The sequence below is a fragment of the Panicum virgatum genome, chromosome 1N (genome assembly GCF_016808335.1).
Source record: "Panicum virgatum strain AP13 chromosome 1N, P.virgatum_v5, whole genome shotgun sequence".
Classification (NCBI taxonomy): Eukaryota; Viridiplantae; Streptophyta; class Magnoliopsida; order Poales; family Poaceae; genus Panicum; species Panicum virgatum.
Genome location: NC_053145.1, coordinates 46,661,076 through 46,684,057, shown reverse-complemented (window position 1 = coordinate 46,684,057; position 22,982 = coordinate 46,661,076). Strand labels below are relative to the sequence as shown.

The following is a 22,982-nucleotide window of genomic DNA, read 5'->3' as shown; positions in this document are numbered from 1 at the left end:
TGTTTAGAGCTATATGAATAAGTCTAGGTTAAGTATATCCATGACATTGAGATCATGAGTTTAACTTCGCCTGTGCCTTATGAAAATCAGGAAGACTAGGAATTTTCTAGTATTAGAAAGCAAGTACAAACTTCTGCTAAAGTTGATTTAATATTTTTTTATAAAAGTAATGATCCAAAAGAAATCCTAAATATTAAGTTATAATCAAATGAGCATTAAAAGTGATGATTGTCTTTTGAATTAGAATATATTATTCTTTTGAAACAAGAAATGAAAAATTTTAGAAATGGTTCTCACTTGCTTGTTGTCGCAGAAATTTCTATGCTTTGTTTATGTAAAAGAAAACATTTTGATCGAGTTGTCACTTTCATCGTCTTATAAACTTTCAGCTTCTGGTTTTTTTAATTTGTACATAAGTTCCACAAGAAATAAGTTTCGCCGATAGTTTGCATATTCTAGTTTCTTTGGATAATTTGTGTTGGATGTTGAGATATTTATTTGTGTTGGATATTCTACTTCGATTACTATTATTAGTGTGTAGATATAATTAACAATATGCGAAAATTTTTTTTGTTATATTATTGTAATTATTCAGCCTACTATGAATAATTTTTTGTTATATTATTGTAAATATTAAACTTATTATGAATAAATTTTTGTTATATTATTCTAAATATTAAAAATTTAGGGTACAAAAGAATTGGCGCGGCCAATTTTGGCTTCCCGCCAGATGAGACATGTTAGTGCCGGCCGGTAAAATTGGAGCAAGTTAGTGCCGGCTAGAATTATCAGGCGGCACTAAACTGCACCACCTGATGTCACGAGGGCAGGTTAGCCGGCACTAATGTGCTGCTCTGCCCCCAAAACAGAGATCGGTGCCCACACTTGGTTCATTCGATCGACGTGCCTCGAGCGCCGCCGCCGCACTCGGCTCGTCCTCGCCGCCGCCGGCGGTCGTCCCCCTCGTCCTCGTCCTCATGCGCCGGCGCCGCCCGGGTCGTCCCCCGCCGTCCCGGCCGGCCTGACATCGCGCGCTGTCGTCTCCTCGTCCTCGCGAGCCCGCGCCGCCCCGGTCATCCGCCGTCCCGGCCGCCGTCCCGACCTCGCGTGCCCTCGTCCTCGTCCTCGCGCGCCCACGCCACCCTGATCGTCCGCCGTCCCGGCGCCTCGTCCCCGGCGCGGCCTCCCCGACGCGACGCCTGCCCTTGCCGCCGCTCCGACCTCGTCGCCACCATCCCCGGCCGGCCAGCTGCCCCGCGCCGCCTCGACCTCGCCGTCCTTGGGCCCCCACCGCCGCTGCGGTTCGACGCCGCGGCTCAATGAGAACGACGCCATCACGCCGCTCCGCTCTGGCGTCACTGCGCACCACTGTGGCGTCCCCGACGTGCCTCCTCGCCGTGTAGGTGTGTTCCTGATGCAGTTCGTGCACAAAATTCATCAGCTCGGCTCCTCCCGTGTGCAATTAGTTGGTTCATTAGGACAAAATTGGAACAAGGCGGAGCGGTTGCCTGCTTAAGCTCTGCAAGCAATTGCTATGTACTGATTGCACTCCTTGCTAGGTTTTGATTTGCGTCTCCGGATCCCCTGCGACTCGCCCCCATCTCTTCTGGCATGTCTCATGCCCTTCCCCTTCTCCTCATCTTCTTTTTCCTTCTTGCTAGATTTTGATTTGGGTAAAATCAGTTGTATGCTGCCTAAGTTAGCCGGACTGATGTACGAATCAGTGTCATATTTGACACTACAAGTTTCAGCTTATCTACATGGGCATGGCTTGGGTCACATGTGAAATCTGGCTTCATAGGGTGTGCCACTACTTATAATCCGTTTTATCAGCATACCTGGTACATGATCATTACCCTGTTAATTGGAATTATGACTTTAGAATAGCTGTTCCGGGAGACTAGGAGGTAGGCTGTCCTTGAGTACCCTATTCTTGGTATTCTGTGATTCTTTTTTTTTCAGTTTCTTTCGCTGCATCTGCTGAATTCCATATTGTGATCTGTTCAAAATAAAATCTTTTGTAAATATTGATAGCCTGATGTGCGCCCACGTTGAATTATTATGGATGTGAATGTGACCTTAGGTTGATCTTAGTCTGGAAAAATAAGATAATGTCTTACTATTATAATCCTTGTTCAGTGGATAAATCAGATGTGTTCACGCTTACTATTCAGAGGTGCAGCTTTCTGAATAGGTCCCCAGTTGTTATGTGCATTATGCAGTAAGGATATCAGATTATCTGCCAGCAATTTAAACAACAGTTTGTGTCATAGCTCTACGTCACAATAATTTACATGAACAAGAAGCCTAACTCTACATGCTTGAATCCTGCATCAATCCAACATCACATTAGTGCAGACATCAACTTGTGTGCTCTTCAGTTTCACCTCTGAATTTGTTTGTAATTTGTTAGATATCGGTGTTCTTGACACACACTTCTGTCAGGCCTACTATACACACATATGACCATGAAACCTCTTGATGCAGCAATTGGGGCCATCAGCCCATCAACTGATTGGATCTGTGACTGGTCTCTAAGATGTGGTTTTTTGAATCTCCAAAATAATTTGACATTTTACTCTTTGTACTGTTCTAATTTTGTGCCTGCAAGCAAAGCTGGAATCCATATCCTGTTTTGTTTCTAAGCTACCCCTATATATTTGAGCTAAATCATAGTACAGATGATGCAGAGTCAAGTTTGTGCGCCTATAACACAAAAAGGATGCTTAATCAATTTACAGAGGATGCCTCTTTACTTACTATAATACTAACAAACTGAACAAGGTTATAGAGATGGCGGGCCATTCATCTATGCATTCTTAGTTCCATTTTGTTCTCTGAATTATTTGTTTGGCGGCAGGGTGCATGTATTGCAAATAAGAAGCATAGTGAAGTTAAGGGTATAAATATGAGAAAGGTAGAAGAGCATGTCAGTGTGTTCTTACATTTATAAATATATGAAGGGTCATATATTAAAAAAATGTATTTCTTATAACACTATAATATGTAGAACTCCTTTGCCCAAGTTAAATTGATATCTAAAATTTTGATCAGACACTTGGTAAATCCTTTGTTCTGTTACCATGACCTCATCCTGAAAATACTATAAACATTTATGTTTATTTGAAATGGTCGAAGTACTGTGAATTTAGCAGAATTATTCGTGTTCAGGAGCTGTTGGTTCCATGCTAATGTGCAAATTATTCTGTTTGGCGGATTTCGTTGTGGGATCATACTGAAAAAAAATTATTTCATGGCGATCTCCGTACAAGCGTCGTCAAAGAAGATCAAGATCCGACGACGAGGAAGCTGATACATTACTATAGTTGATGCTTAATAATTTGTAATATCTCAAGTATTTTTGAACTCCGAAGTGTTCCATACATTATATATATATATATATATATATATATATAATATTAGTGTGATATGCGGTCCTAATATTACTGTGCAATGCAAATAGTACGACTACGTAGTCACATACGGTAGAAATACGCATAGCCATACGTATAAAAACGAAAAAGAAAAAAAACATAAAGAAGAAAAAAAATGTTTAGTGCCGGCCAGTTATACCAGCCGGCACTAACCTTGCTGCCAGGCGCCGGGCGGTGTCGGGCACGTTAGTGCCGGCTGGTATTTCGGGCCGGCACTAACATACGCACGTTATTGCCGGTCAGAGTAGCCGGCACTAACGTCTGTCACGTTAGTGCCGGCCACAGAGACCGGCTTAGTGCCGGTCCCTGTGGCCGGCACTGATGTGCCTTTCTCCAGCAGTGGAGCTCCTCCGAGAAATTGAGTCGGCAAATTCTCAAAATTGACGAAGTCACCATTAACGCCTCGCTATCGACGGGCACGTCGTGAAATCCTAAAATAAATCCAGAAAAATACGAGCACAATGAGCAGATTCCACCGCAAGGAACTTTACTTCAGCAAATTTTGGACACCAGCCGCCAACTATTATCACTTTGCGCACTTGGTTTCTCTTTGGTGCGGTGATTTTTCGTTTCGCGCGCCTTGCCAGCGCTGCTTTTCAAGCCGGCGCGCAGGGGAAATGTACCCAGATAAAAAAAGAAAATAAAGGATATACCCTAGCGAATCCACCTCTCCCCGTCTCCCCACACGTTCTTTCCTCCGTCGCCTCCATCCCCTCGCGGTCTTTCCCTCAACGCCGCCACGCCATCCCCTCCGTCGCTACCTCCGCCTCCCGTCAGCCTCCCTCTCCCGTGCGCCTTCCTCTCCCGTGAGCTGCCCTGTTACGCAGCCACCGCTGGATTTGATGGTGCGCCCCAATCCCCAGCCACCGCCCCATCCCCGATGGCACTGGCATCTGAGGGTGGTGGCCGCATTTGAGGTCGCTGCCCCCGTCCCCTGTTGCTGCTCCCGTCCTTGCTGGAGAAAATCGCTATTATAGGATTCAAAACAAGTGGCTTCGTTAAAATAAAATTCCTAACGTTCGCTTCGCTAAAATAGGTATCGAAACCTTTGCACTTCAGAATACATAACATTATGCCCATTTTAATTCATTTGATAATCCTAAATATATGTATTTTTTCATGATATCCGTATTTGCCCCTCGTCCTTTCATCTGCCGATCGATCTTGCCCTTGTCGATCGGTTCATCTTTAGCGCCGCCTCCCGACATTTCACGCGCGACAGAAACGCCCGCCGCCCCGCCTCCCGATGTTCCTCGCGCGACAGTTCATCTGCCACGCCCCCTCCTGCAGAAACGCCCGTTGCCTCTCCTTCCCTCCCCCCACCTTGCCGATCTCTCTCCATGGATCAGGAGCCACCGCCTGCAGACGATGCAGGGCTGGCAGCCCTGGCCGGCTGGCCGCAGGACCTGGTCTGCTCACGGCAGGAGCAGTTGACGCCCTGGCCGCAGGACCTGGTGCCCTAGCCGTGGCTCCTGATGGCCTGGGCGCCCTCGCCGGGGCAGCCGATGGGGGTCCACAGTCGGGCGATGATGCAAGACAAGTTGCCGATGGAGGTCCACAGCCGGACGATGATGCAAGACAAGTTGATGCTGTAGCCCTAGCAAAGTCGCTGCTTCCTACTGTTGGTGTTCCGGCAAATGAGTATAATCTTCCTATTCTTGAAGTGGACAGGTACATATTGGATGCATTAGTTCTTTTTTTTTTTTCCAAAACCATGTATGAATCCGGCCATCAGAGACGTAGTACAGCTATTACAATTACCATGTTTTTATGAGCACGTTTGTGCTAAATTCATGATTTTACCTATTACTTGGATCATATCATACATGTATTTGAGATTGAAAATGATATACATGTGCCCAGCCATGGCCACGCCGCGGCCCAGGGGCGCATGAGCTCGGTGGTACCCAGCCATGTTTTTTTTTTTGAACGGTGCCCAGCCATGTTGATTGGGGGCGTCATGACGAGCAACTTAGTGAAGTTACTACAAATCCTGCTTGATTTTTTCACTGAAAGATCGACAAGATCCTGAAGCAACAACAGCCATGTGAATCAACAACCAGCTACTGGCTTTGTATCTGGCATGCATTGGTTAGTTTATGCTCCATCCGCTTGTCGCATTCCTTCACAAGCTCACAACGACGGGGCACGGTCTCGCGGTAGTGGTACACGACCACTACCGGATTCAGCGTCTTTGCTGAGTGTCAGGCACACTCGGCAAAGGCAGTTATACACTCGGTGAAGGTTTTGCTCGGCAAAGTCCCTGACGGTAAAGGAGGCTTTGCCAAGTGCCTTTTTTCGGGCACTCGGCAAAGAGGTTGACGAGAGCCGCGGGACTCGGCAAAGTTGCCACGTGGGGCAACCGTTGACGGCGGCTTTGCCGAGTGCCAAGCCCCGACTCGGCAAAGTTTTGCCCCACGTGGCAGCTTTGCCGAGTGCCAGGCACCGGCACTCGGCAAACTTTCGAAGCTTTATTGAGTACCAGGAGTTTAGCACTCGGTAAAGCAGCTTTTCTGCTGACCCTGTAAAGACCACTTTGCCGAGTGTTTTGGCTTATGCACTCGGCAAAGTGACCAAATTTTTTTTCCTCTTTTCTCTGTTTTTCAATACAAATACAACAAAAATATATCTGCATGCAGGGACATTACTGTGACATCCCAGCCTTGTTAAGTGGGCCAGTAGGCCAAACTGAATAGTGTTGGGCTGCGGATACTGTAGCAGGGGTACTGTAGCTGCGAGTGCAGGGGCACCGAATTGGGCCGGGCCTAATGTCGGGTACGGTAGGTCGGGTACTGGGGGGCACTGTAGCTGCACGGGACACTGTTCACCTGAGGCTTAGTCCCATATCGGTTACCGATACTGAGGCAGACCAGATTAAATAGCTGAGCCTGGGAAGGCTATTAGCTCCGGTTGTAATTTTTTGCGCGAAGCGAGGACGAAAGCGCAAGAGAGAGTTAATTAGCAGGTGTGGTTCACTCAACGTGTAGAGTGGATCTTAGCCGTTATCCCGAGCCGGGTCTTACAATTACAGGCAGTTATTATAACAAATATATAATTGATAATTACGATAATAACACCGATACAAATAACACAAATCCATCACATATATCACAAGTCCGATATGATACATCTGCCAACACAAGTCTGATACATAGAATGAGTCCAGAATTAATACCACAAGATCTAGTACTACAAGTCACTCACGGTCAGGTGGGGAGGGCCAAGTTTGCCACGGGGCTGCCGGCGAGTTCTGGTCCGGAGGAGGGTCGTTCGATGCATTCCACGACTGATTCTGCAAATAGGAACACATAAATTGAGTAAGAATTACAAAGATATAATAAAACCTACTAACAAAGCATACTCACGGGAGTGCCAGAAGGTCCCAGAGGGAGGTAAGGATGAGCTGGAAAGGCGAAGGGAGGAGGCGGCGTCGCATAGTTCATCGACGCGCCAAGTCCTTGCATCCAGGTGACCATGCTCTGCAACAACGCCGACTGCTCCTCCCTCAGCTTCCGCTCCTGCTCCAGCTTGGCCTCCATCTCCAAGCGGCACCTCCTCTCCTCCGCAAACTTTGCCTCCATCTCGGTCTATAAGATTTTAACATCCATGTTACAATACGAAGCAAAGTTGCATAAAAATCATAGAACGACAACTAAATCTCAACTAACATGTCTTTGGTGCACGCTGGCCACTGAAGTCTCAGGCCGGGGGCGTATGGGCGGGGTCGAGTCGGTGGTACTTGCCCTAAGCTGCGAGAGCCTGGGCGTACTCGCCGTGTCGACCAAGCTGTTGGCGATCCAGTACCGCCCGTGCTTCTTCCCGCCACCCGCCCTCATGATGGCTTCTCCAGAGAGTGGCGCGGTGGCCGGATCCCAAGTCTCCCCGTGGAGCACCTTTCCCACCTCCGTGTACTCATTGACGCACGCGTGGATGCTGGGGTTTGTGTAGGCCTCTGGTGGAGCCGCCGGGTTGTAGGCCACGTCCGATATCACCCTGCCCATGTGAGACATGGCGTACGCCGTGAAGTCATTGCAAGACTGGCCTGAATGAGACTCCGACTGCCAAGAAATCAACAAGATGATTAGTAAGACATCAAAATATATCTTTAGAAAGAATGAAGAAATTAGTGAGCTTACCCAAGTTTCCTTGTACTCGGCAGAGGCTACGGCCAACTTGCTTTGGTGGTGAAGTTCCTTCCTTCGCGATCAGTAGCGTCCGGGCTGGCCATGTAGTGGTCCCACGTGTATTCCGGCTCCAGGACCCCAGCATGCATCATGAGCCCGGGGAAGTGCTGCCTTCACAGAAGACCCAAGATACCATTGGGCTTCCATTTGTGCTCACCAGGCTGCACAGAAAACCACCCCCTGCAAGAGTGTTTAAGGTAAAATTTTAGTTAGTATTGTGATGGCAAACATATGTAATGCATAATAAAGAAGTACGAACATACTTAGGCTCTAATGGCCGAATCATCGGGCGTCTCGCTAGAGGTATCGGACGTCGTGGGAGTTGCAACGGTCCACAAAACCACACCTCCCGCTCACCTCCTGCCGCCCCCTCCTCGGCCTCCTCCTCGTCCTCCTCCTCCTCCCCCTCCACGTGCTCCTCCTCCTCCTCCTCCTCGCTCCCCTGCTCCTCCTCCTTCTCCTCCTCCTCCTCCTCCTCCTCCTCCTCCTCCTCCTCCTCCTTGTCCTCTATAGGAGAAGGAGTCCTCTCCCTCCTCCTCCTCACCTTACTTCCTCCACCACTCGCACTACCTCCTCCTCCACCCCTCCCTCTCCCTCTACCTTTCCCTCCCCCTCCTCCACCACCTTTACGAACACTACGGCTCCCGGACCCCTCGGGTGCGTCGGACCCACTACCGCCTCCTCCACCACTGCCCCTGTACAAGGAGCTCAGCCAAGTCATCTTGTGACCTCCTGGCCTCTTTGTTTAGTTACCTGTAATAAAAAAGAGTGAACAAATTAGTCAAGATAAACAATACTTGCAAATAAATGAAAATAAAGAAAATATAACTACAAATTAACATAATATATATTAAATATTGCGAGTCATACATGTTTTAGAAGTAGTCATCATAATCGGGATTAGCTGGATCGTAATCCTCATCATCACTATCAGCTATGTCAACATAACCAGCAGAATCTGAAGGAGGAATGTCGTCTTCACTGTCTCTGCCTAAACGTAGTCGCTCTAGTAATTATAAGTCCTGAATATTTTGAACCTCATCTCCACCTTCCTCGTCAACTTCCCTTTCATTGTCGACTTCCATTCCGATCTTGTCGGATAAGTCTATCTCGAAACTCCCTTGTAGCCCCTCTTCTAGAAAAAACTCTCAATCATTGTTGTAATCTTCGTTGTTTGGGAGAGGAAGTTTGCCGTGTGGTGATACTTTATACACAACATCCCAACCCCGAAGACGGTGGTCAGTTTGGCACGGGTATGAGAGATAATAAACTTGTGTGGCTTGTTGAGCCACAATGTACAAATCATCGCCTTGTAACGTAGAATCCTGTCGAATTTCGACTAGGCCAACATTAGGGGTATGCCTTGTTAATGTTGGATCGAACCAATGGCATTTGAAAATGACTGGAGTGAGCGGTACAGAACCATGAAACTTGAGTTCGTATATTTCTTCAACTCTTTTGTAATACTCGACTCCGTCTTGACCTGGCGTAAAAATGCCGGAATTTGTGGTTCTTCGATTGGGTTGACTCTGCTCGTATCTCATTGTGTGGAAGCGATATCTGTTCACGTCATAAACGTTAAACGACTTGACTCTGTAGCTAAAACCATCGGCAACTTGTCTCAACTCAGCACTCATGGACGAATCAGTTTGACCCTGCAAGCGTATGCGGGATAGTTTGTCAGATAGTTCGAGGACAACGGAATAGAATACAATTATGAATTGAAGACTACCTTCTGTTGAAACCAATAAATGAAATTGGGTTGTGAATTTCCCGCGCCATTTTTAAGAAGACTCTCCATTTCCATCGGGGTTGGAGCCCTTGAGCGACGCCAAAATAGCTGTTGAAATTCCCTGTATCAAAAATGACAAAGGGGGTTGGATGCTAAGTAGTGGAAACTTGTGAAACAAAAACTCGTGAAGTGGGCACAATGTTGAGAACTTACGCAATATACGGCTTGTCATGGCTCTACAAGGAGGGCCACATCCGGGTGGCGTAGTGCACCCGCATAATCCCAGAGGGTGGTTACTTGTGGAAGCGCAAGCGATTCGTCAGGTCTACTCATGAAGCAAGAACACAAGAACACTCGGGGATTTAGAGTGGTTCGGGCCACCGGATGCGTAATACCCTACGTCCACTATGAGTTGTATTGTTCTTGCTATGCAAGAGTCTATCCTCTGTCTCCCAGTCTTTTCTCACTTGAGTCCTTCTCTAACGGGCGTCTCCCTTTTATAGTGCAAGGGAGACGCGTACACAAGCGTTGGACCCCGACAGGTGGGCCCAACGAGGATGTATAGTATACCACGAAAAAGACGTCAATGGTGCTACAGTGGTTGAGAATCTCTCCCGGAAATGCTTCATCGCACTGTAGACTCTCTGACCGAGGGGAGGATTCCTCTGTCCCGTCGGCGAGGGGCCCATTGAGGCAGTGTAGGTTGCGGCGTAGACTGTTGGGTCTACCACGTAGGCGTCATGATGGGCGAAGCCAAGCCGTCGTGTCCAACTGGCGTAGCAGACTGACGTGCGTGGCGTGGGCGGCGCTAGCGGCTGCACTGTGTGCCTTGGTAATGCGCGATCAACAGTGCTGCCTGGCAAAAGTCGCCTCAGGCTCTGCTGTGGCAGTGCGCACTTACGTCTCCCATATTGAATGCGGTAGGTGGGCGAGTCTTCTAGTGGAAGCTTCACGGCCGTGCACGTGTCCGCGCCTGCGGACACGTGGCGGCTCCGGACTTGCCCCAGGCGGGGTGTCGGTTCCCTCCCCGCTGAGGGGTCCGGATAGTATATGGGGGTCCGGGACGCCGTAGGTGGTCCGGGGCTCCATGGGAGGTCCGGGACCCCTAGCTATTTGGGCTGAGCGCTCCCTTCTCCGGGACATGTGGCATCACCGAACCCTTCCCAAGCAAGGAATGGGTCCGGGGCCGTTGGCCGGGTGAGAAGGGCTGCGGACCACGGGGGTACGGCTGCTCAGGTCGTCAGCGCGTAGTTAAGGATAACTACGAGGCTCTTGCCTAGACACAGCAAGAATGGGTACCCCAGTCTAGGGGTACCGACAGTGGCCCCCGGGCCCACCTCGAGGGAGGTACAAACCCGCAGGTGGGGCCATTATCGTGATGTGTTCTGGCGCAACTTGGTTGTGTTGGCGTGCTCATGTCTTGAGCGGGTGCTCCGGACCCCCTAGAGGCCGGAGCACTTGTTGCCAGGTTCAGGTACTAGAGCGCTCTCCGCAGTGCGGCGAAGGTGTAGGCTTAGGGTACGGAACCAGGCTAAGCGGCTACACGGACCTCGGACCGCTCAGGGAGCGAGCACCACTTCCCCGGACCTGGCTCCTGGCGACCGTGGCGAGCAGTCTCCGCCGGAGCGGGCCACCGGAGTGGACTTGGAGCGACCGTGGCGAGCGGTCTCCGCCGATGCGGGCCATCGGAGTGGACTTGGAGCGACCGTGCCGAGCGGCCTCCGCCGGAGCGGGCCACCGGAGTGGACTTTGAGCGACCGTGGCGAGCGGTCTCCGCCGGAGCGGGCCACCGGAGTGGACTTGGAGCGACCGTGGCGAGCGGTGTCCGCCGGAGTGGGCCACCGGAGTGGACATGGAGCGACCATGGCGAGCGGTCTCCGCCGGAGCGGGCCACCGGTGTGGACTTTGAGTGACCGTGGCGAGCGGTCTCCGCCGGAGCGGGCCACCAGAGTGGACTTAGAGCGACCATGGCCAGCAGTCTCCGCCGGAGTGGGCCACCGGAGTGGACTTGGAGCGACCGTGGCGTCAGGGACACTTCCCTAGCAAGGAATGGGTCCGGGGCCGTTGGCCGGGTGAGAAGGGCTCTGGACCACGGGGGTCCGGCTGCTCAGGACGTCAGCGCGTAGTTAAGGATAACTACGAGGCTCTTGCCTAGACACAGCAAGAAGGGGTACCCCAGTCCAGGGGTACCGACACGGCTCCACCTCGGAAAGGTTGGTCAACACGTATAGCATGATACAACGCCACTCTTCATGGTTCAAGGTTTTGTACCTCGCATCACTTGCACTTCCAAGTTGTCCTCGGAAGATGCTGAGACTCGATTCATTATCGCCAGTATTGTAACGAGGGGGTGGATTATGCACGCTGGGAAGATTGTCACCATAGTATTTGGTTGTGAAGTTTGACACCTCCTCCAGAATATGACTCTGCAATAGAAGCTTCAATTTTATATTTATTTTTACATTTTGTTCGAAGGACCTTTTGACATCTCTCAATTAGATAGCACCAACGGTACTGCATAGGCCCCCCATCCGTGCCTCGTACGGAAGGTGTAGAAGCAAATGCTGCATCGGATTGAAGAAGGCGGGTGGAAAGATCTTCTCCAGCTTACATAGCAACACAGGGGCCACTTTTTCCATGTCTGAAATAACGACCCGAGATAACTCCTTAGCACACAGCTGGCGGAAGAAATTGCTCAACTCAGCCAACACTCGCCATATATTATCAGGGAGATAGCCTCGAACCATCATCGGAAGAAGCCGCTCAATCCATATGTGGTAGTCATGACTCTTAAGCCCGTTGATTCACATGGTAGTCAAATTAACTCCCCTCCTCAGATTTGCTGCATACCCATCTGGAAATTGTAACTTTTGGATCCGCTCTAGTGCTTCCTTTTTTTGGGGCCTCGTTGGGACGAAATCCGCTGGAGTCTTCCTCCATTGTCTCCCTAGTCTCGGAGTCTTCATTTCATATCTTGGTCTATCACACAACGTTGCCAGATCCACTCGAGCCTTGATGTTGTCCTTCGTCTTATCAGGGATGTCCATGACAGTTCCAAAAAGAGCCTCACCCCAATTCTTTTCAGTGTGCATGACATTAATGTTGTGTGGAAGGAGAAGATCATTAATATAGGGAAGCCTCCACAAGCCAGAGATCTGAGTCCAGGAATGTTCTTTGCCATATCCCACAAAACCACCTGCATCATTGACTTGGAGAGCATCTATCTGAGCATGAAGCACGGCACCCGTCAGCATCTGCGGTGCAGGTTGTGTAACTATGACACCTTTCGTGAAGTTCTTAATGTTTCTTCTAAATGGATGGTCAGTAGTAAAGAATTGTCGATGTTTGTCAAACGACGAATACTTGTCGTGCTACTACTGCTGACTATGCATTAAAAACTGAATGGCTGAAAGCCTCAAACATGTGCTACTAATGCTGACTACGCATTTAAAAAATAATTAACCAGTTTATATGGGCAAAATATTAAGTAGCAAAATCTTAAGTACCAAGAGAGGTTCCCAAACATTCAGATCAGTCGCCTAGGGGAAAAAGTATCCAAGATGTATACCAAGGTGAGGCCAACGATGGACATGAACCTAAGAAGATGCCTGCACCAATAAGAATATTAATTCCAGCAGCAAGATTTAGAAACCACACAAAAAAATGAAGTTGCAAATGATTCATGTCCAGACCTTGAATTGTTGATGGCCTTGTTGTGCGTCACGAGAGGTGGTCAAGAGGCAAAGCAGGATGGGTTGGTCTTCTGGTCCCCAGACGCAGGCCGGGAAATCAGCAAACTACCCCAGGCGGCAGTCGGCCGGCGGCCTCAGGGCCTGCGCCGCTGCGCTAGGGTAGGGGTGGCGCGTGTGAGGGCCGCAAGACCCTCTGTGCGCTGGAGAGGAGTGGGGGTCGCGGCCGTGAGGACTGCTGCAGCGTCAGCGCGTCGGAAGAGCGGGGGTCGCGGCCTCCTCGGGCCCCCTGTCTGCAGTGTTAGCGCGCCGGAGCAGTGGGGGTCGCGGCCTCCTCGCCAACCCTGTCTGCAGCGTCAGCGCGCCGGGGGAGCGGGGGTCGCGGCCTCCTGGGTTGCCGGCCTCAGCTTGCGCGGGGATGGCAGCGGCGGTGGGTTGAGCGGCGGGTGTGGAGGTGGCTGCAGGTACCCCTAGTGCCTAGCGGCGGGGATGCGGCGGGGGCGGGGCGGCGCTTTGGGTCGGGACTCCGGAGCGTGGGCGGGCGGGGCGGCGGGTCAGGAGCGGGGAGGAAAATGCGACAAGTCTTGGGCCCGGGGGTATTACGGTTCTTTGCCGACACGGATATGCCGAGTGTCAGATTGCGTCACTCGACAAAGAATCTAAAAAAAATTCATTTATTTGTTTGCCGAGTGCCGGATCAGGTGGCACTCGGCAAACAATTTTTTTACAACAAATTGCGAATTAAAATGCAGATAAGACATGAATTCAAAAAAACATTATTTCATGCATAATTATTTCAAACTCAAATTAAAACAAATTGTATTTCATGTTTCATGATTTTAGGCAAAAAAACCTATTATTTCATGTGTTTCTAAAGTCAAATTTTATTTATATCAACAAATTCGTTTTGATGAGGTATGTAACAAAATTTTAGTGACTATCAACTAAATAATTTCCCAAAATAATGCAACAATTTATGGTTCATGTTTTCATGCAAATAACTCTATTAGTTCATGCGTTTAAAGATCAAGTTGAAACTAAATATATTGATTTTCAATGTATGCCAAAAATAATTTTATATATACATAACAAACTCAAAAACTAACCAAATTTTCACATGACACATATTTTGTTGTTATTTCTCTATATAAAAAGTTTCACATTGAAAATCATATGTGACTTTCATTGAAACCAGAAATCCAACCGGATACTACGCATCTCTCTAAAACTTCTTCGGAGATCCTCCGGATTGTAAGCGGCGTATGTGTCACGTGTCCGAAACACTGTTAATTTTTTCCACTCTATCCTCGCATGAAACCAAGAGATTTGCACAAGTCCCATGATTTTCAGACATTGTATGCTATTTCTGGTTTTTTTCCGAACGTCCGTGCACACGCTTGTGATCAAGTTTTGTGATAAAGATGCTTCAACTTTTAAGTTCTATCGCACATACAACATCAGTTTTGATTCAAGTACATAAATAACACATTTCCATTCATTGATTTCGAAATTTCGACCCAATTCTAATTTTAAATTAAATTTGACCAATTATTCCCCACAAACCAAAAAATTAACATAATATAGTAAACAGATCAATAAAAATATTTTATGTTACCAGGGATTAAATTCTCAAATTTAAGTAGAGAACAAAAAAATTTGAAGGCCTAAAAAAATTGACCATGTTTGCCGAGTGCCGATTCTCAGGCACTCGGCGAAAGAACCTTTGCCGAGTGTCGGCTGAAGGCACTCGGCAAAGTTTGATCTTTGCCGAGTGCCATCTAGCGGCACTCGGCAAAGGATAAACGTCGTCAGTCACCCTAACGGCCGGCGCACGGCGGGCACACTGTAGCAATTTATTGTCTAATCACGGACTAATTAGGCTCAAAAGATTCGTCTCGCAATTTATAGGCAATCTATGAAAACCGATTTTTTTTCGTCTACATTTAATATGTCATGCATGTGTTCAAATATTGATGTGATTGATGTGTAAAATTTTTGACACGGAACTAAACAATGCAAGTCTTTGCTGGGCAGAATTGAGATGAGATGTCAGAGTCATTGCTCTCGCATGCCTGCCGCGCGCGCTCCCCGCGTCATCCTCGAGATGCAGACCCAGTTGGAATTTGGAACGCTAGAGCTCATGGCCTCATGCATGGGCAAAACAGGTCTACTGGATCGGGGCTCAGAGTCAGATCCATGGTATACGGGCAGCCCAAGTGTGCTCTCCAACACTTGGAATCACCTCGTCAATCATGCAGGCGTGGGCGCGAGTTTCCAGCTGCGGATCGGGATGGAATGAGCGCCGCAGCGCGCGGTGATGGCTTGCCATGGCAGTAACCATGTCCGGCCACGCATCTGGTGCTCGAGACCAGTGCCGGGTAGCATGTTCAGGGTTCAGGGGGATCCGCGATTTTCCAGCCTGCTTATGCGTGCTGCTAACGACAGACGACGACGCTGTGGCCGGAGTGGAGCTAGCGCAGCCTCTTGCCTTGTCTGCGAATGGCTAACGCACTGCATGCATTGTCGATTGAAGGAAGCCACCATGCATGATTTATTTTTTTAATCTTTGGGAGTTGGGGATCTGCGATATTCTTTTTGTTCCCGATGATAGATTGGTTTCAGGTATTTTTAGCCACGGTTCACGAAGCTCTTAGACCAGTCTCAGCGTACAGTTTCATGGCACAGTTATCTAGACTAGAAATTAGGTAATTGTGCCAGATGAGTTTCGTGGTGATGAAACTCTCCTCACATTCCATGAAACTTCATTCTTCTCTCTCCTTGTCATATCAGTAAAATTAATAATATTTGATATTATAAAACCCTCCATAAAACACACATTGAGACTGGTCTTACTCCTTTGTGTTTGTGTTTGTGTTTCACAACATTGTAGTAGGCATATATATAGCCGCATAGCTAGGCATGCAGCATGGTAATAAGGTCCTGGACTCTTGGACAGATCACAGATGGATGGTTTTTCTCCTTTTAATTCCTTTTTTTTACTTTGTGTCGCTGCATTACTTTTGACGTCACGACATCTTTTGATTTGACGCCTGTCGCTTCAGGTTCATTCGGTTTTAATTGCTAACGACAGTCCTCTCGTTGGACGCTTGCTCGCACGTTGCTTTTTCCCCTAGCGGTGAAGAACTCGGCTTTGATGCAGGAAACCGATCGAGGATCCATTCAATCAAGTGATCAACCCACAGAATAAGATTAGATTGTATTATATTGCGGTGGGTAGAATACAAATTTAAGATGAAGAAATTAGAGATTATTGTTTCTTTGCTTACAAAAAGAAGAACAAGAACAAGCAGTAACTGAGAAGGAGTAATACCATATCTCTATGCGTGCATCTTTGACTGTTTGCTTCGCCAAAGCTTCACGCCGTCTTCTTTCGGTGTCTCCTCCGTAGCGCAGTCGCAGTAGTCATCTGGTGCGCGCTAGCGGCGACACCGTGGACCGACGGCCGAGCTGCGACGCCGCCGGTGCAGCCTTGAGAAGCACGTCCGCGGCACGGCGGCTCACCAACACGGCCTGGTGCTGGCCACGAAGGGCGTGGCGAAGCACGGCTCCAGGCCGAGCCACGGCGGGCAGGTCAACGACGCCGCGCCGGGCGGCGCTGGCGGGCCCGCCAGCGCCGCCAGGTAGATCGCGGCCAGCCTGCGCACCGCGCGCCGGAGCCACCGCACCGTCAGCCAGCGCAGCCGGAGTCGCCGCAGGATTCCCCGCCCGCGGCCGGACGACCGGGAGCCTCCGGCGCCGGTGCCGGCGGCCGAGACCGCGCCAACACCGCAGCCGGCGCCCCGGCTCGGCGTCCCCCATCCTCTTGATTGCAGGCCGGCCGCTGTCTCCCTCGGGCCTCGGCCCCCTCGCCCTCCTGCTTCCCCTTGTCCTCGTCTATCCCTTTTGCATTTGGCTCGTCAGGGTGTGGCCACTACCGGAAACGGCATATATGCCGAGTGCTCGTTTCTTTGCCGAGTGCCAAACCACGGGCACTCGGCAAACATCATATTTGCCGAGTGCCGATACCCAAACACTAAAGATTACGCACACGGTACATTCCACTTTTGCCGAGTTCCAGCACTCGGCAAAAGTCCAACACTCGGCATAAAATATATTTGCCGAGAGCCGCGGGGTAGCCACTCGGCAAAATTTGAGCACGTGGCCGCCGCGGGCGCCAGCCGTCAAACCGGCTGACAGCCGTTAGTGTTTGCCGAGTGCAGGTCGTCAGGCACTCAGCAAAAACTAATCTTTGCCGAGTCCGGCTGCCCGCCACCTCCACGCCTCCGGCCGCCGCTCACCATGGCCGGCGCATAACCATCCCCCTCGACGCTCCACGCCGGCGGCCCCGGTCCACGCAGCCTGCGCCGGCGCTCGGCCCCCTGACGGTCCTCCGCGCCGACCTTGACGTGGAAGGCAGCTTCGACGACGCCGTCGCCGGCACGGTGAGGCACGTGGTGCTGACCTCGTCGATAGCGGCGGTCTTCATCAGGCCGGAGCTGCAAGGCGACGGGCACGTCCTGGACGAGGGCTCCTGGTCCGACGTCGAGCACCTCAGAGCCGAGAAGCCGACGTCGTGGGGGTACTGCGTGTCCAAGGTGCTCACTTAGTAAACACTTTGTTAAATATAACAAAAGAAAACAATCAGCCTGCAGCAAAATTCACACTGTTGATAGTTTCTGTCTTCAGCAAATTGAGTGAAAATTTGGTAGCCACTACTGGTATGTGATCATTTATTTAGTAGGTTCCAGTATGATCTCCATTATTCTGGAGTTACCACTACCAAGATTTGAAGCTTATTGCCATTTTGCACCGATCAGTAGTTGTTTATGTTGATTTCTGTTGGATAAGAAAGAAAAATGGGGTTAATGTTGGCATACGGTATCTTATTATTGTTTAAGTAAAATGTAACCCAATACCCCAATCTGCATTGAGTTCTGGACTAGCGTAGATGGTAAAAAGAAGGTTTTAGATGTTGAGCAGGAAACTATGATGGATATTTTGCATAAAGCTAATGACTGGATAACCATAAAAGAATACGTGATCATTGCATCCTAATAGGCATCAGGAGGAATTATATTTCTGCAAACCAAACTATGCATTCACATGAAACTACTTCTAGTTTTCAGATATCTGGCAACTGCCATCGTCTGAGAAAAACACATAAACATAAAACATGAAACCAAACAATTGTGAGAATTGAGAATTGCTATATTCTAACAACATACACTGCGCCTAGCCTTTTAAATGTTGGTTATTTTTCTTTAAACTGATGCACAGCATACATGCTTCTGAAATTGACCAGTTTCATGCTTATCAAATACACTGACACCCTTTTTTCTTTAGTTGAAAAGGGAGGTTGATTCACCGTTGTCAACTCGTTCACTTGGCCGCAAGCCGTCGTCGAGCAGCACGGACCGTGGAGCCCGTAGGTGAGCACGTGTACAAGACTTTGTTTTCGTATTCTGTTCGTAGTTCACGTAACCCGGTTAGGCGTCTCCCGTTCGAAACAGATACGGTTCGAAATATGTAGATTTATACATATCTATGGCCGTATCTGGGTCGAATTGTCCATGTTATTTGGACAGCCCGATGATGCGTAGATGGGGTTAGTTTCCATGGTCCGCTTCCATCCGAGACATAATCTTGGCAACATCTCTCCATTGTTCTCCGGATACACAATTTCCCTTCCGGGACGTGTATCTCGAGAACAGCGGGGAGGTGCTGCCGAAATTCTGTCTCGGATTGGAGGGGATCATGGAAACTGACCTCATCTACGTATGGTCGGGTGGGATTAGGACCTATCTTTACCTACTAGAGTCTAAGCCGAACTTCTACATGCATTTAAATTTGATAGTAGTCGCTGATATCTTGGAAGATGGATGACCGTGAGTGGATGTACACCGGCCGGGTAACTCGAGCTAGCATGACCAATGAATGGATTGAGAAGACTAACGAGTTCTTGGAAGGGGCATGGGCGCAAGCTGAAGGGTCGAGATTCATGTGGTGTCCCTGCAAGAGTTGTGGAAACCAGAAACGAAAGACAAAGAAGGTCATGGGCGAACATCTTGTCAATTATGGATTTACGCCAGACTATACCCGGTGGATCTTTCATGGTGAAGCCCATCGTATGAGGGACGAGGTCGTGAGGCAACGCATCGATGAATGTGATGCTGCTGGTGGGATTGGAGACATGTTAGACGACTATGAGGAGGCACATTTCGGTGAAGGACCGCAGGAGGAGGAGCCAGAGGCAAGCACAAAGGCGTTTTATGAGATGTTGGAGGCGGCACAGAAACCTCTTCACGGCCAAACAAAGGTTTCTCAGCTGGACGGCTTTGGACGCCTTATGGCCTTAAAGTCCCAGTTTGGCATGAGCCGAGACGCCTTTGATAGTATGTTGACCGTTTTTGGGAACATTCTTCCGGAAGATCACATTCTGCCCAAGACAATGTATCAGGCGACGAAAATCCTTAGTGCACTAAAGATGCCATATGAGCAGATACATTCTTGTCCTAATGGGTGCATCTTATTTAGGAAAGAGCACGAGGCTGAAACTTATTGTCCAAAATGCAAAGCCTCAAGATTCCTGGAGGTGGATGCTGGTGACGGTCAGCCTAAGAGGCAGCTCATGATTCCTGTAAAAATCGTACATTACCTTCCGTTCATTCAGAGGATCCAAAGACTCTATATGACCGAGGAAACCGCGAAACAGATGACATGGCACAAAAAAGGTGTTCGATACAACCCAGATAAGATGGTGCATCCCTCTGACGGTGAGTCATGGACTCATTTTGATGAGATTCATCATGAGAAAGCTAAAGAAGCTCATAATGTACGTGTTGCGCTGGCAACCAATGGGTTCAATCCTTATGGTATGATGGCCGCATCGTACTCATGTTGGCTCGTGTTCGTTATTCCCTTGAATCTCCCCCCCCCCCCGGCGTTCTCTTTCAACGACAAACCATATTTGTGTCGTTGATTATTCCTGAGCACCCAGGGAATAAAATGAATGTTTACATGGAGCCTCTAATTGATGAGTTGATCAAAGCATGGGAGGAGGGGGTGTGGACGTACGACCGAGCGACAAAGACAAACTTTAGAATGTATGTGTGGTACCACTACTCTCTGCATGACCTCCCAGCGTATGGCATTTTCTGCGGGTGGTGTACTCATGGAAAGTTCCCATGCCCAACATGCAAGGCAACTCTGCAGTTTATTTGGTTGAGAAAGGGGGGCAAGTATTCATCGTTTGACAAACATCGACAATTCCTTCCTGCTGACCATCCATTTAGAAGAGACATTAAGAACTTCACGAAAGGTGTCGTAGTTACACAATCTGCACCGCAGATGCTGACGGGTGCCGTGCTTCATGCTCAGATAGATGCTCTCCAGGTCAATGATGCAGGTGGTTTTGTGGGATATGGCGAAGAACATCCTTGGACTCAGGTCTCTGGCTTGTGGAGGCTTCCCTATATTAATGATCTCCTTCTTCCACACAATATTGATGCCATGCACATTGAAAAGAATTGGGGCGAGGCACTTTTTGGAACTGTCATGGACATTCCTGATAAGACGAAGGACAACGTCAAGGCTCGAGTGGATCTGGCAACGTTGTGCGATAGACCAAGATACGAAATGAAGAATCCGAGACCAGGGAGGCAATGGAGGAAGACTCCAGCGGATTTCGTCCTAACGAGGCCCCAAAAAAAGGAAGCACTAGAGTGGATCCAAAATTTACAATTTCCAGATGGGTATGCAGTGAATCTGAGGAGGGGAGTTAATTTGGCTACGATGCGAATCAACGGGCTGAAGAGTCATGACTACCACATATGGATTGAGCGGCTTCTTCCTGTGATGGTTCGAGGCTGTCTCCCTGATAATATATGGCGAGTGTTGGCAGAGTTGAGCAATTTCTTCCGCCAGCTGTGTGCTAAGGAGTTATCTCGGGTCGTTATTTCGGACATGGAAAAAGTGGCCCCTGTGTTGCTATGTAAGCTGGAGAAGATCTTTCCACCCGCCTTCTTCAATCTGATGCAGCATTTGCTTCTACATCTTCCGTATGAGGCACGGATGGGGGGGCCTGTGCAGTACCGTTGGTGCTATCCAATTGAGAGATGTCGGAAGGTCTTTCGAACGAAATGCAAAAATAAATGTAAAATTGAAGCTTCTATTGCAGAGTCATATATTTTGGAGGAGGTGTCAAACTTCACAACCAAATACTATGGTGACAATCTTCCCAGCGTGCATAATCCACCCCCTCGTTACAATGCTGGCGATAATGAATCGAGTCTCAGCATCTTCCGAGGACAACTTGGAAGTGCAAGTGATGCGAGGTACAAGACCTTGAACCATGAAGAGTGGCGCCGTATCATGCTATATGTGTTGACCAACCTTTCCGAGGTGGAGCCGTATATTGTGTAAGTACTCAACATTGTGCCCAATTCACGAGTTTCCGTTTCACAAGTTTCCACTACTTAGCATACAACCCTCTTTGTCATTTTTGATATAGCGAATTTCAACGACTATTTTGGCGTCGCTCAAGGGCTCCAACCCCGATAGAAATGGAGAGTCTTCTTAAGAATGGCACGGGAAATTCACAACCCGATTTCATTTATTGGTTCCAACAGAAGGTAGTCTTGAATTCATAGTTCTATTCCATTTCGTTGTCCTCGAACTATATGACAAACTATCGTGCATACGCTTGCAGGGCCAAACTGATTCGTCCATGAGTGCCGAGTTGAGACAGGTTGCCGATGGTTTTAGCTACAGGGTCAAGTCGTTTAACGTTTATGATGTGAATGGATATCGTTTCCACACAATGACATACGAGCAGAGTCGACCCAATCGAAGAACCATTAATACCGGTGTTTTTACGCTAGGTCAAGACGGAGTCGAGTATTACGGAAGAGTTGAAAAAAATATACGAACTCAAGTTTCATGGTTCTATACCGCTCACTCCAGTCATTTTCAAATGCCATTGGTTTGATCCAACATTAACAAGACATACCCCTAGTGTTGGCCTAGTCAAAATTCGACAGGATTCAACGTTACAAGGCGAAGATGTGTACATTGTGGCTCAACAAGCCATACAAGTTTATTATCTCTCATACCCGTGCCAATCCGACCAACGTCTTCGGGGTTGGGATGTTGTGTATAAAGTATCTCCACACGGCAAACTACCTCTCCCAAACAACGAAGATTACAACAATGATGGAGAGTTTTTTCAAGAAGAAAGGCTACAAGGCAGTTTCGAGATAGACTTATCCGACGAGATTGGAATGGAAGTCGACAATGAAAGGGAAGTTGACGAGGAAGGTGGAGATGAGGTTCAAAATATTCAGGACTTACAATTACTAGAGCGACTACGTTTAGGCAGAGACAGTGAAGACGACATTACTCCTTCAGATTCTGCTGGTTATGTTGACATAGCTGATAGTGATGATGAGGATTACGATCCAGCTAATCCCGATTATGATGACTACTTTTAAAACATGTAGGACTCGCAATATTTAATATATATTATTTTAATTTCTAGTTATATTTCTTTTATTTTCATTTATTTGCAAGTATTGTTTATCCTGACTAATTCGTTCACTCCTTTTGATTTCAGGTAACTAAATAAAGATGCCAGGCGGCCAAAAGATGACTTGGCTGAGCTCCTTGTACAGAGGCAGTGGTGGAGGAGGCGGTAGTGGGTCCGACGCACCCGAGGGGTCCGGGAGCCGTAGTGTTCGCAAAGGTGGTGGAGGAGGGGGAGCGAAAGGGAGACAGAGAGGGAGGGGTGGAGGAGGAGGTAGTGGGAGGAGGGGGAGGTGGGAGAGGACCCCTTCTCCTGTAGAGGCCGAGGAGGAGGAGGAGGAGGAGGAGGAGGAGAGGGTGGAGGACCAGGGGAGCGAGGAGGAGGAGCACGTGGAGGGGGACGAGGAGGCCGAGGAGGGGGCGG

At 48.8% G+C, this 22,982-nt stretch overlaps 1 protein-coding gene across 1 annotated transcript; it reads left to right on the top strand.

Moving 5' to 3' along the window:
- The first annotated feature begins 11,317 nt into the window (after positions 1-11,317).
- On the top strand, positions 11,318-17,646 carry LOC120653590 (anthocyanidin reductase-like). The gene is made up of 2 exons (XM_039931300.1): positions 11,318-11,422; positions 17,260-17,646. Exons 1-2 carry the CDS (start codon positions 11,318-11,320, stop codon positions 17,644-17,646), a joined length of 492 nt encoding a protein of 163 aa, XP_039787234.1.
- The last annotated feature ends 5,336 nt before the right edge of the window (positions 17,647-22,982 follow it).